A 13,452-nucleotide genomic window follows, 5' to 3' on the forward strand; every position below is an offset into this window, starting at 1 on the left:
AGAAAGCAAACAATGTGGGTGCTAGTGTACAGCCTTGTTTAACACCCACTTTCAAGGGAAAGTGTGTATTATGTAATGCACTTTCAATATTCAGTAGTTTATTCTCGGCAGACTGATAGAAAACGATAGCCTTATGCTAATGAGGCAAAAAAATGTAAACAAGGATTTCCCAATAACAAAGCAAGCATAAGCACAGTCAACAAATGCAAACTTGTTAACTTGCTGTATGTTTGGGTCTTTTGTCCTAAAAGAAATGGTACTAATGATCAAGACTGTAATGAGTCTGCGCATGTTGCTTGTGCTTTCGCTTGCGTCGTATGTGTGAACCAGTCCTAAACATCTGCAAGCACCCGGTGGAACAGTTGACGACAACAACTGTTCGCCTTTCATTTCGTTAACCTAGCTAGCCACTCTTTCATCCTCCATACCCACCCCGTTTGTCGCTTCCAAGGCGAACGCCATTTCAATGTTGAAGGTTTGGTTGGATACTCAGGCGAATCTACCAACGCGAGAATTCACATGGTAACATAATTTAAATAAACAAATAAATAAATAAATAAATATATATATATATATATATATAGAGAGAGAGAGAGAGAGAGAGAGAGAGAGAGAGAGAGAGAGAGAGAGAGAGAGAGAGAGAGAGAGAGAGAGAGAGAGAGAGGGCTGTAAGAATTAAAACATAGATACACGGTAATTACCCTACAGGCCTGTTTCGTAAGGCTTGAAGCCTCACTCATCAGGAGTTTTATTCGCACTTATTTTTATATGTGTGGTATTATTATCAATATAAAAATAAGTGCGAAACAGTGTGAATAAAACTCCTGATGAGTGAGGCTTCAAGCCTTACGAAACAGGCCTGTAGGGTAATTACCGTGTAGCTATGTTTTAATTCTCACAGCCCTCTATAGCCCTCTATCAGCGGAGGGGTTGGCGCAGTGGTAAGATCTCTGCCTTCCAACCCTAAGGTCCCGGGTTCCATTCCCGGTTCTGCCGAGACTGGAATATTTGGCGACCTTCTTTCCCGCTAAACTTCACTCAGCTTTCCATTCTTCCGAGGTCGGTAAAATGAGTACCAGCATGCATGGACTGCTTAGAAGCGGCTGCAATTTGCGCCTGTATATGCTTCCAGTCCGCTGGGGGTAAATTGATCTTTGTAAAGCGCCTTTGAGACGTTTGTGATAAAGACGCTATATAAATGCACCACATTACTTCTACATTTACTTTACGCACTACCTATGTATTGAGCACTTTAATTGACTCGATCGCCACCTCTTTTTGATTATATATATATATATTTTTTTTTTTCCCTTTAATTTATTTTTATTTTTATTTTTTAATTTTTTTTTAAGTAATGTATTTTTATTGAATACATAACAGAAGTTTACATTACACTTGAATACCAAGATACATATAAAAATATAGAGAAAACAAATACAACTTATAACCTATCATCTGTAATCTATAATCGACGAACAAGCAAAAACAGGATGTAATAGGCAGCTAATTGCATACTGACATGCACGGGAACTGAGTGAACAATCAAAGAGGGGGAATAAAGTAAATTGAATCATGTAAATTTCTCAACCTTGTATTTAAAATTAATCTTATTAACAAATTCAACAAACTCTCTATTAGCTTGTTTGAATAGATGTAATACATCATGTATCTTACCGCGAAAAAGCTGAGAATCCCTCGATTTAGTATTTTTCCGCACCAGCAGAACTCCATTTGACTTCTTTCCACTTTGTCTTGGCGGCAAACTTTGCCTTGCGGAACTTCTTCTCACCCAGTAGATTTGATGTGTGGTCGCAGCACTTGTACTTTCGAAAAACAAGCTAACCAGCCTTACTCCTGTCCATGATCTTATAGGCTTTCAGCATTTCCTCATAAGCTTCTTCTTAGAATTGAGCTACCCGGCTGACCTCTATGGGGTCGTCAATTATCAATTCGTGTCAAAATGGAATGTGCCAGTGTGAGGTACGAGCTTTACCTTACGGTTATCCGTACTCCCCAGTTTCACGTTTTGGGTAAGCGATTGCATTTTGTGCAGTAAGAAAGAGATAATAGGAAGAACGTCTGCAATCATGTAGAATACTTTTTTAATCTAACGTTTTAAAGAACTACAGACAAAAAATCTTTACGAGGACAAAAAGAAGCTTGAATAACATCACAAAAATGGCTCACGGTCCTTATCATGTCTAAACTTTTATTTTATTGCTTACACTGACAGATAGTAACTGCGTTGTAAAATCATTTGCATTCCATAAAATCTCGGCGTATTTTATCCCACATTAAAGTGTTTATCGGACAGGTTTTCAACCTAGGAAGGAGAAACAAATAAATTGGTGCGATCCCTGTGATAATGTGGGAGCTTATGGCAACAACAATAAAGCCTTAAACAGTCAGGACTTCAATGTACGAAGCGTAAACCCGTGCCCTCGCGATACCAGTGCGACGCTTTAACCAACTGAGCTGTGAAGCCACTGATGTTGGGAACTGGTCATTTGTGGGTTGTAATGTTCCCGTGATGAATGAATCAACGAATGAAATGATATATGAAATGGACTTGATTTCACATCCGCAGTTCAATATATAATCAATTTCATATATCAATTCATTCGTTGATTCATTCATCACGGAAACATTAGAACCCACAAATGACCATCTCTCAACGTCAGTGGCTTCATAGCTCAGTTGAAGTCTTGAATTTTTCAGGCTTCTCTACGCAGTTTCGAAAATTTCGTTCATAACTGCGAAGATCATAACTTCACTTGATTTCATATCCGCAGTTAAATACATGATGCATTCAATATATCATTTCATTCAGTAATAATAAAGCTCTGCAATAAATACACCCGACCTAAATCTGAGGCACTCAACTCCAACAAAAATCAAAGGATGCCATTGGCTAACTCGTGGATGAAAAAGTATATTACCTGTGGGAAGCTTGCAATGTCATTGCAGTTTGTCAAAAGATTACTAGTACCATACAAGTTCCCTTTCGCAAAGATAGGGCTTTAGTGACTAGCTTTTGTTGCATACTTTACAAAAAGACATCTTTGAGGGAATGTTAGACATTTAATTTGTTTATGTGCCTATCAGGTTAGAATCTCTTTGGAGTGTATCAATGTTTGCTGAGTTAAGTCACTGTATTACGATTCATCTTCAAATTGAGTGGCGGTTACCCAGTCTTGTGTTTTTGTTATTTAGACCATTTTGAAGAGTCAGGTCTTGTGATTCGGGTATCAGTGATGCTAACCATAGACAATGAGGAAACGTAAGCCCCAGTGGCATCCATGTGCACAAGAGGGTACAGAGCTACAAGCATGTATAGACGATAAATAGGTAAGAATGCTTTTTGAGCGTTAACCGGGGTACCCTTGAAAACATCAAGAAATAGGGAAACGCCTACCTGGCACGAGAATAACCCAGCATAGTTAATAAACCCATGCAACAAAACAGACGGAAAGACTGATAGATTAACAGACAAGTGTTCTTACCACAAGTCCTACAACTCCTCTTGCAGTTGTTCTTCATAAATCCAGAGTTCTTTGAACACTCTCCGTTCGCAGCCCAAAGTGGACACTGGACGGAGTTGCTGTCTTTACAGTTCGGACCAGCACGAGCTACAAGAGAAAAGAAAAGAAACAGCATGAATAACAGTATAAAGCTTCGTGCAAACGGGTACAACAGCTCCCAACATTGTTGGGAGAAATAGGTTTGGGAGAAGTTGAATTGTGTTGGCAGTGGTGTGCAAAGCGACTCCCGACAATGTAAGGACGTGCAGTGTATTATGGGAAGGATAAGCTCCATAAGACTTTGTAAACATGTTAGTGTGTTGCTATCTCAATGGATATTACATCTTATGTGTCAATGTTGAAAGAGCTGTGCAAATGGGATCCAACATTCTTGCGCGTTCGGCGATCACGGAACGTAAAAAATTGTTGTGAGTTGCTGGCTTGAAAGTTTGACCATTTTCAATCTTCGCACAGCAACACGCACATTTACACAGTGTGTGCAAACGAACGCAACATGTGACACCCAAGAATGTTGGCAGTTGTTGGCCAACAATGTTGTGGTCGTTTGCGCGGAGCCTCTCGTCTTCAACATTGCAGGCCGATGTTGGCAGTTGTTGGCCAACAATGTTGTGGCCGTTTGCGCGGAGCCTTTTGTCTTCAACATTGCAGGCCGCGTTCCTCGCTGTTTGAATACTAATGAACACTTCCTTCACAAATGCTCACGAGCACTTCTAGACCGAGACAAACCCAAGCTGAAGCGTTCATTTCGTAAGGATAGTCTTTGGAATATTCACCGCAATAATCATATTTATATTATCTTCTGTGACACCGAGATCGTTGTAATTCTGCAAGGGCGTTCATTACGAACTATTCCGTAGTGTAAAATTATCTCACTTCGCTAATAGCATCTGGAAATTCGCATTCGCTTTCTCCCGTCTGTAAGCCAGTTATCGATTACTGAAATCCATTTCGCAGCGACGCAAGCGACTTTTGAAGTCAGCGGTTTTTCTTTTCTTGTCGCTATTTTCCCAGGCTCCCGCAAAACGTACCGGTTATCGGAAAGTAAAATTTTCGTAGTGGAAACGCATTTCCAAACACTAACAGCTGTCGATTCAATTAAGTTGTCCACTGGAAATAGTCGTCGATAACATGATAACTTGCCTCGTCTATGGAGGTGTCTCTGTTTTACCATTTAACAAGGATTCACGTACCTTATTATCGGACATCAACGCTCCATGAAATTAACGCCAATCGTTAAAATTCGCGTTAATTTATGTCGCGCTAATTATGTGTAGCGTTTTTTTCAAGACATTAATAAAGTGCAGCGCCCTTAATATGCATTATTTTAACCCTATTTTGAAACTTTTCCAGACATTCATGACACCTAAAAACAATAAAATAAGGTACAAGCCTTCTTTTTTTCCGTTAAACCCTACATTTATCAGAATTTTGAGGACTGTTTTGTTGACCAGAGGGCTCAGTTTTGTTCAGTGATTTTTTTTTTTGCATCTAATTTTCAATAAATTTGTTCCAGTGGTCACCACCGTGTCTCGATCGCGTTAATTTCCTTTATTGTAAAATTCTACCTCCTCCTTCGCGTTAATTTTCTTTCTTCGAAAGTCGTTTTACATGAAATTCGCGTTAATTTAAGTCGCGTTAATGTCTCATACTTTAATTTTATGGAGAGTTAATTTCCTATAATAAGGAATTTACTTTCCTCGCCGAGTTTGCGTCCACACGATTCCGGTTGCTGTGTATTTGCACATTGCACATGGAGCGACTTTTCTGATTTCTGTAGTTATTAAAGCACTTTGGCAGGTATTCTTACCACAAGACTTGCAACAGTTTTTCATCATAAATCCTGGGTTCTTTCTACACTCGCCGTTTGCGGTCCAAAGCGGGCACTGGGTTGGATTCTTGTCCACACAAGGCGGAGGTGACGTAGGAACTACCATTTCGGTAAAAAAGAAAATGAAGAAAATAATTCCCGGTTTATTTGTTTATCAAAAAAGAAGGAAATAGTACATTGGTGAGTGGTATGCGCTAACATGAAAAACCCCGGATGACGATAGGAACTTTTAGATCGCAGCACGAGGACGACTACCAGTACGAACTTTCCGTACTGAGAATGCGCATAAGGTAGGAGGCCGACATTTTTCGAAGTGCGCGTGCTCAAAAAGGGAAACTCTATTAAACTCTATTGAACCGTGGCCCTTGAGGGCGAAGGGTCTAATTGTTTCAGTATCCACCCAACTAGTCGGACAGAAAAGGCAATAATAAAGTTAGCAAATGCTAGTTAAAGAAATATTTATTTGGGAATAAAACGAAAGAAAGCGTCACGCTTTTCGCTACTCGAGGGCAATTAATAATAGTCGTCTAGCCGCGTAGCCAATCAAAATGCAGGATTTGCATTAGTCCACTAGTTGGGTGATACGGGTCTAATAATATCCACCACTCTCACCGACATTGAGGGGAATAATTGTTTTTAGCATATAATGCATGACTAGCCGAGTTTATGGATAGAATTTGTTCCTCTGTAACCGTACCGAAACGGGAAGCCATTTTTTGCTCTGTTTGGTCAAAGGTGAATAGTTAACTTAACAACTATTCACCGAAGTGGAGGTGGCTAGTTGTGGATGCAGAGGGATGCACGGATGGCGCAGTGGTGAGAGCACTCTCCTTCCGCCAATGTGGCCCAGGTTCAATTCCCAGACTCAGCGTCATATTTGGGTTGAGTTTGTTGGTTCTCTACTCTGCTCCGAGAGGTTTTCTCCGGGATCCTCCGGTTTTCCCCTCTCCTCAAAAACCAACATTTGACTTGATTTGCTCTCAATGTTGATTTCAATTTACAGTGTCCCCAATTAGTGCTCCAGCGCTAGGTAGACTAGACACTTTAATAAAGTTTCTTTCCTTTACCGAGCCGCGACAGTAAGGTGAATAGATTTTTAGTGGATACTAACGTCCGAGCCAGCCAATCAGAATTCGCCAAAAGCGCTATTCACTTGTTTCTCAGCAATCTGATTTATTAATCGCTTAACGTACCTCCGCACACTTTACAGCTCCTGTGGCAATGGTCCCTCATCCACTCTCTGTTTTTAGTGCATTCTCCCTTCTGGGCCCACAAATGGCACGTAAAATAGTCATCTTGGCAGGCTGAAACACATGCAAAATTAAGGACTGTTTACACAGACACAATGACCATTGCTTCAGACTCTTTCTATGTTTTTCGCTTCCTGTCATCTACATGGACACGATCGGACTAACGTGATGCACGTGATGCACGTGACCAGTGACACGTGACCAGAAGCAATGCCAAAGGAACATAAAGTAATCTGAGTAATACGTTTAAACTTTCATTTCGTAAACGTGAACAAACATGGATGTGTCATGATTTGATGAACTGCTTCTTGCTAATGGTCGCGACCATGTATTTAAATAGCGTAGGGCTATATATTCGTCAATTTCCGGACATCGCATTACATTGCATTACATTCGAGATGGAACCGGAGAACAGAAAATACAAATTCTTGGGAAATCTTGGATAAGGACTACCATCCAAATTAGCTAGGGGTCATTTTTGTAGTTAGTTAATTCAATTAAAGATACTAAACGGGTGATGTAGATACTGATTGATTTAAAGGGAGAAGACAGGAGCTTATCAATGGGAGCCTGATCTCCTATACTTGGCCTTGGAGTCAACACGTTCCCGAGTACATTTATTTATAGACAGCCTGCCTTGGGAGTTTCAGCACGCGAATTGTTGCAAAAGCCCATGTCAATTGAGAGAATCAGCACGTCCAACTGATGTTGTAAAAGCCAATCGAAACAAAGCAATCTCAGCGTCAAGAAAAATATGATAGTTTTCGCGGGGTAAACCCGGTCCTTAAAATGCATTTACTCACGAAAGGGTTGATTCAGTGGAGATACAGGCTCCCCTTGATAAGCTCATCATGGTGAAGATATTAAGGGTTTCTTCTTTTTTTTTTTTTGTTCATGAACAAGAACTACAGATAACTGAACAAGAATTCTTGAGAATTGAGAAAGTAATCAAGGAAAATAGATCACTTGTAAAGTTAAAAGGCTATTCTGATTTATTATATTCTCGACAGAATATCGCGTTTCTGATTGGTCAATGCTTAACATGATAGGTTATAGAATTTATCAGGTTATAGAATGCTATTCGGAAGTTGCATGCCACGGAAACAAAACCGTTGATTTTGTTGAGTATATAGTAAATTCCAAAAAATCGTATGAACTTTCCAGTGTATTTCTTGATTTATGGTCTCTCGCGATGTCTTGAAAGTTCTCAAATTGCACTTATTGACTGAGTGGGAGGGCCGGACGGGAAAATAATTGGCCCGAAGGTCATGTCGTACGGACCGAGCGCAGCGAGGTTCGTGCGCCATAACCGAGGGCCAAACATTTTCCTGTCCGGCCCGACCTAAACTCAATCAATAACCATTTTATCATATGGGCTCTTTACATTATTTATGAGCACTCAGAAGATGAAGTTAGGACAAAATAAAAACAAAAATTTGCACAGAAAATTTATCTTAATTTTGTTTGCATTTGCTTATCCGGCTGTAAATAGCTTGGATGTTTAAAAGCGACGAAATCCCCTATGATTGCATCGCATGGAACAGTACGTGTTCCTAGTAGGGCCGTACGGCTTTTCCGGCCCTGCTGGCGCTAATGCGTACGGCCCTCATACGGGAATTTTCCCAATAGTTTACAATGAAAGTGCGCTCGCAGCCGTACGGGTCATATGACAAGATAACTTTCAAAACATCACGAGAGACCATAAACCACGAAATGCACTCGAGTTCACACGATTACGTCTACAAATTCAATTGACGAATTGACAACAAAGCGGAGCCGAAAGGAATTTATCGGTCAACAAGATAATAACTTACAACAGAGCCCTGGGTCGATGTACACATCATCAATAGCAATATCAGAGTAGACTCCTCCTACGGTAGCGATTATGCTCAACTGGAAAAGAAATAATTTTTGGCGATTAATATTAATTTAATTTAATCAATTTCAAAATTCATTACATTGCACATAAACTTAATTATTTAGATCCTCTTAATAATGAATAAACTTAATTATTTAGATCCTCTTTTTTTGCCTTTTTTTTTGCGGACTGAAACCGAACATTCAGGCACTTGTTTTTTCATAAATTTCTGTCAAGCCACTTTCCAGTTGATTGATGTTTTGACAAGCCTTTGTTTCATTAACCAATCAAATAATTTTAAACATTCTTACAAGCGCTCTGATTGGTCCAAATTAGCGTGCTTTATCAGAATATAAAGCTCTGTGCTGACGAAACCTCAGTTCGCCACAAGCAGCGCGCGCTTTGAAAATAAAGTAGAATTTTTGAAGAAAATTACTTGTTCTTTATCATAAAACAAATAAAGAAGCCTTGACTGTGCTCTGTTCTGTTCTAAAGCACTTAGGAAGCGGCTAGAGCACACAAGAAGTAGGGAGAAACACTCGCCTATCGGCTCGTGTTTCCCCCTACAATTCTTTCGTGCTCTAGCCGCTTTCTGCGTGCTTTACAACAGAACAGAGCACAGTCAAGGCTTCTTTATTTGTTAAGTAATGCAATCTAGTTAAAATAAACGAAAAATTGAGGAGGAATTTGTTGTAATATAATCTATGTACATTCTCTCTAAAAGTTAGTAAAGAGCTAGATTCCCGCATACACAGGGGAAAATTTCTCCAAACACGGGACATGCGCACAAAGTAGGTATTTTTAAATGCTTCAGTCCTACTAGGAAGCAAGCTCAGAGTAAGATGATCAATACTACGAACAGGTTTCAAACAAGAACGAAATGATACATAAGCTTAAATTTTCAAAGAATGCAATATTTCCCTACGATAACACAAGGGCAGCCTTGTTTTGTTTCGTAAGCGTTCATTTTCTGAGAGGTCCTTACCGAGAATAAATCTAGTTGCCCTTCGCTGAATTTGCTCTACTGGGTTGCCATAGGCAATCCAGTCAAAAAATAAGTTGAATTTCTCCGTTTCCCGTGTCAAGAAAATGGAAAAGTTGCGCAATAGGTCTTTCCATTGTCGTTGTGCGTAGAGTCTTCTGTGCGCATTTTTAGTAGGTTTCAGGGCTTAGTAGAAATGCGTAGTTTTTATCCGGTGGACACAGTACAATATTTAATTAACCTTCAATGGCATCGAAATCATTGCAACGCGAATGGCGTTTTAGTGGATCTTTAAACAAATATAACCTTATGGAGCTCACGAATGGTACGTCAATTGGATAAACAAGGCGGGCGGTGAAAAATAAATATCTGGAATCCTAAAAACAACGACTAATAGACTTCGACAACAATTGCATCTCCGTATCAAAGTGAGCTGTATTTGTAATATTTTACTAACTGTGCTGTTGTGTACAACACCGAAACCATATGGCAAATTCTGTATGGGTTTAAGGTGGCTCAAACCAATTTCAACACTTTTAAGAGACCTTGTTATTACAAAGATTGACACTACAACATCTTATCACGTAGCAGCAATGTTATGGTACCATGTGAAACACCGATTATTACTAAAAGAGATGCAGTCATTTTTGTGACGTAACAAGTTACCACGGCAATACCCCAAAAACACCCTATATTTTGGCTTTAGCTACTCATATCTGAAAAACGAACTAGGTGACCCAAATTCTTCATTGCACAAAAGTGATCAGCAGGCCAAGATGAAACTCTCTGCAGAGTTTAAAAAGCCACCTTAACAAACTCATTAACACTTGTTCAGACCTAAATTTTCTGCATATTCATAAACCGGGGCAAAAACCTTTGAATTAGTAGGCACCGTCCTTAATGAGCGAAACAATCGTTTTGCATGTGCCGTGTGAAAATTTGTACATTTCTTTTCAGTTCTCTGCAAAGCTACAACGTGAAATGACCGGCGCATGGGAGGTGTACGAGTTATTAAGTTACCTTGTAAAGTGAACCCGGTGCCACATTAATGTTTCCTGTGCCCTTTTTCCATCCGGTGCCTTGGTTTCCAGATTTGTAGAAGATGTACCAGCTATTTTTCTTATTATTCTTTCTTACTTCAAGCTTGACCGCAAGGCTTCCCATTGTCGTACCGTACATGTTGTAGAAAAATTTAAGACATTCCCCTCCAGCACTTGCACTTTTCAAATTGCTGAATATCTCGGCCCTTTGGCCTCTGCTTCGACCCGACGATTCCACATAAAGGTAATAACCTGAAAGCGAGAACAGTCTTGCTAAAGTTAACTGCCTTTTGCGGACATCATCATGCCAGTGGCGTGATTTTCTTAACCAATTTCAGTTCTTTGTTAAGCGCATGCAAAAACCAATCAGTTTGCTTTATTTTGTAAAGACAACAGATTACGTCAGAGGGCTATTTAGAAAGATTCTGAAATAAAAAAGGCTTCTTTCTGTATACTTTATTTCTTTCTTGTGTGAAAAAAATAGATTCCACCGTGCCGTGCGTCAGTTCAGTTATAGATGACAGAAGGCGTCAAAATGCGGTAAGAACATCAATGGCACATACAGGAGACAATTTTGTTCTTACTGAGCAGACGCACGGCAACATGGAATCTATTCGTTAGTTATTCCATACATGAAAGATTTGTTGAATCCAGTGAGTTCATTTACAGAAAATCAACAAATAACAGTGGGAAGCCTAAGGACCTTTTCTGGATGATAACATACATAACGTAAACTGAAGCGAACCACTTAAGTTTATATATGAAAGCCCATATATATTTGAGAAGTGGAGAGAATCAGGTTAAGATGCTAATCATTGCAGTTATTGCTTAACGTTATTTGAGCAGTAACGAAAGGAAAGCTTGAATATTTCAGTCTTGAACGACATCAGCATCCTAACTTGATTTTCTGCGCAGTTCGAATACATTCATATATAAACTTTCGTCGTTTCTATATCCTCTACGGACTAAATATGAACATAGTTAATCGAGGGACTGGTTATGAAACCTTTGAACTTTCAAAAGCGAGAACAATGTTGTTGCAATCGATGTTGAATTGACCGTGATCGTGCACAATCTTTTGTTTTCGCTTCGCACGGGTTCGCAAATTAGTTGCGCATAATTTAATCGAAGGATTTGAATGAAACAAAGGAACTTGTCCAGTTTCATAGCCATGTCCATGCTTTAACTATGATATGAACTCACAGCTCCCAGATGCCTTGATAGCTTAACTGACAGAGTACTTCACCGGTATCGCAGATTCCGTTCAAGCCTGAATTTTTCAGGCTTTCCTTTCCGTTACTGCTCAAGTAACGTTAATTAAGCAATAACTGCGATGATCAGAATCTTAACTTAAATGCTAAAGAATCAATCACAAAGAACCACCAAAAGACTGATTATTAAAAAAAAAAAAAAAAAAAAAAGGAAAACCTACCTTTGCCGGTGGTGTGATCTCCACTAGGTCCTGTGTTCATAGATTTGGTGTGGAATTTATGAAATTGCCAGTAAAATTGGTTGGCTTGAGGGAGATTTCTCCACATCCCCAGTCGCCGATATTCAAAGTCGGTATCGTCAAAGCCTGCAGGAAAGAAATTTTATGAGAAATGTTTTCATTACACATATCATATTAGATGTTTTGGTGTGTAGTATCCTTGAGTACTTGTGCTGTATTTTGACGAGACCGATAGGGCGAGTCAAAATACAAACGTTAACAACGAATAGAAATGGACCTCAATCATAAATGGCACCTGTTTCATTATTCTTTTGCTAATGTGCAAATTACTTAGTTATTAGAGGGTAATGTGAAGTGCTAATTGTCTACCCATATAAACAATGTGAGCCTTAGCCCAACTAATGGAAATGAGCCCACAAAAAGACAGAGAAAAACTCTGACCTGGGTGGGAATTGAACCCACGACCTTCGCGTTCGATCACCGCTGCTCTACCGACTGAGCTACAAGGTCAGACGAAAGCAAGTCGTGGGAATTTAAGATGTCAATGTCACGGCAATAAATATGTACAAGTACAAGGAAGGGTTACGTTTTTGCAAACGTTAGTGCTACGCTGCCAACGTTTGCAAAAATGTAATCCTTTCTTGTGCAAATTAGCCTACCAAGCCTCATTTTAGCCCTACAATTCTTTACAATTTACTGTACGGTATCGAGACTCGGTAGACTAATTTGAACTTGGACAAAAGAATTATAGATTGACCGCCATTTATGAATAAGGGCTATACTTAGCGATACTACACACCAAAACATCTACTAAGCTATAGATGGTTGCAAGATAACAGATAACAGATAACAGATAACAGATAACAGATAACAATGCAGCAATTGCTGGCGGACGAACAAAAGGAGCTAATGACAGATCTTTGTTTTCGTCCACTAACACAGAAGCGATGACGTCACGTGAAAATCAACTATTTATTATACAAAATTTTCGCACTGTATGTTTAGCCAGAGAATTGTGAACAACCGAGAACGTATGACAGATTTGTACGTGACAAGCGCGGGGCAAACATCAGCACCTCAACAAGTCAACTGGTTATCTACTGCACAAATAACTAACTATAAATATCGTGGAATACCTGTACTGGTTTGGTGCGTGTTCTGTACAATTGGATGATAGTCGGTGGTTAATTCAAACATTAGCCAACCCCAAATCAATCTTTAAAGGCAAGCACAGGGCCATTTTTTACAGAAATTCATTTGAACATCGATCAGACACAGTCTGATGCTACTCTAATTTGAAAAAAAAAATTGAATGCAGCTTAAAACGTTACAATTCAAAGACCCATGAAACGTTTCGACCTTCCTGTCTAGAGTTTATCAGGGGTGATTTCAAAAGTTCTTTGATATGCCAAAAAAGGAAAGGAGGCGTGTATAGTGAATCTTCCCAGTTTCGTCTGGTATAGAATTCTACAATTTCGATGCAGTGTATCTCCATGACTTTC

At 39.5% G+C, this 13,452-nt stretch overlaps 1 protein-coding gene across 1 annotated transcript in view; it reads right to left on the reverse strand.

Moving 5' to 3' along the window:
• Positions 1-2,085: 2,085 nt before the first annotated feature.
• LOC138003579 (uncharacterized) overlaps positions 2,086-13,452 on the reverse strand; it is a 51,073-nt gene continuing 39,706 nt past the window's right edge. The window contains exons 11-17 of the mRNA XM_068849701.1: positions 11,933-12,076; positions 10,481-10,752; positions 8,435-8,513; positions 6,564-6,674; positions 5,350-5,469; positions 3,504-3,629; positions 2,086-2,323 (exon numbers count right to left, since the gene is read on the reverse strand). Of these exons, the coding sequence (XP_068705802.1) occupies positions 2,319-2,323; positions 3,504-3,629; positions 5,350-5,469; positions 6,564-6,674; positions 8,435-8,513; positions 10,481-10,752; positions 11,933-12,076 (857 nt within the window). The 3' untranslated portion in view covers positions 2,086-2,318. The remainder of the gene's footprint in view (positions 2,324-3,503; positions 3,630-5,349; positions 5,470-6,563; positions 6,675-8,434; positions 8,514-10,480; positions 10,753-11,932; positions 12,077-13,452) is intronic.

This window comes from Montipora foliosa, chromosome 5 (assembly GCF_036669935.1).
Source record: "Montipora foliosa isolate CH-2021 chromosome 5, ASM3666993v2, whole genome shotgun sequence".
Taxonomy (NCBI): domain Eukaryota; kingdom Metazoa; phylum Cnidaria; class Anthozoa; order Scleractinia; family Acroporidae; genus Montipora; species Montipora foliosa.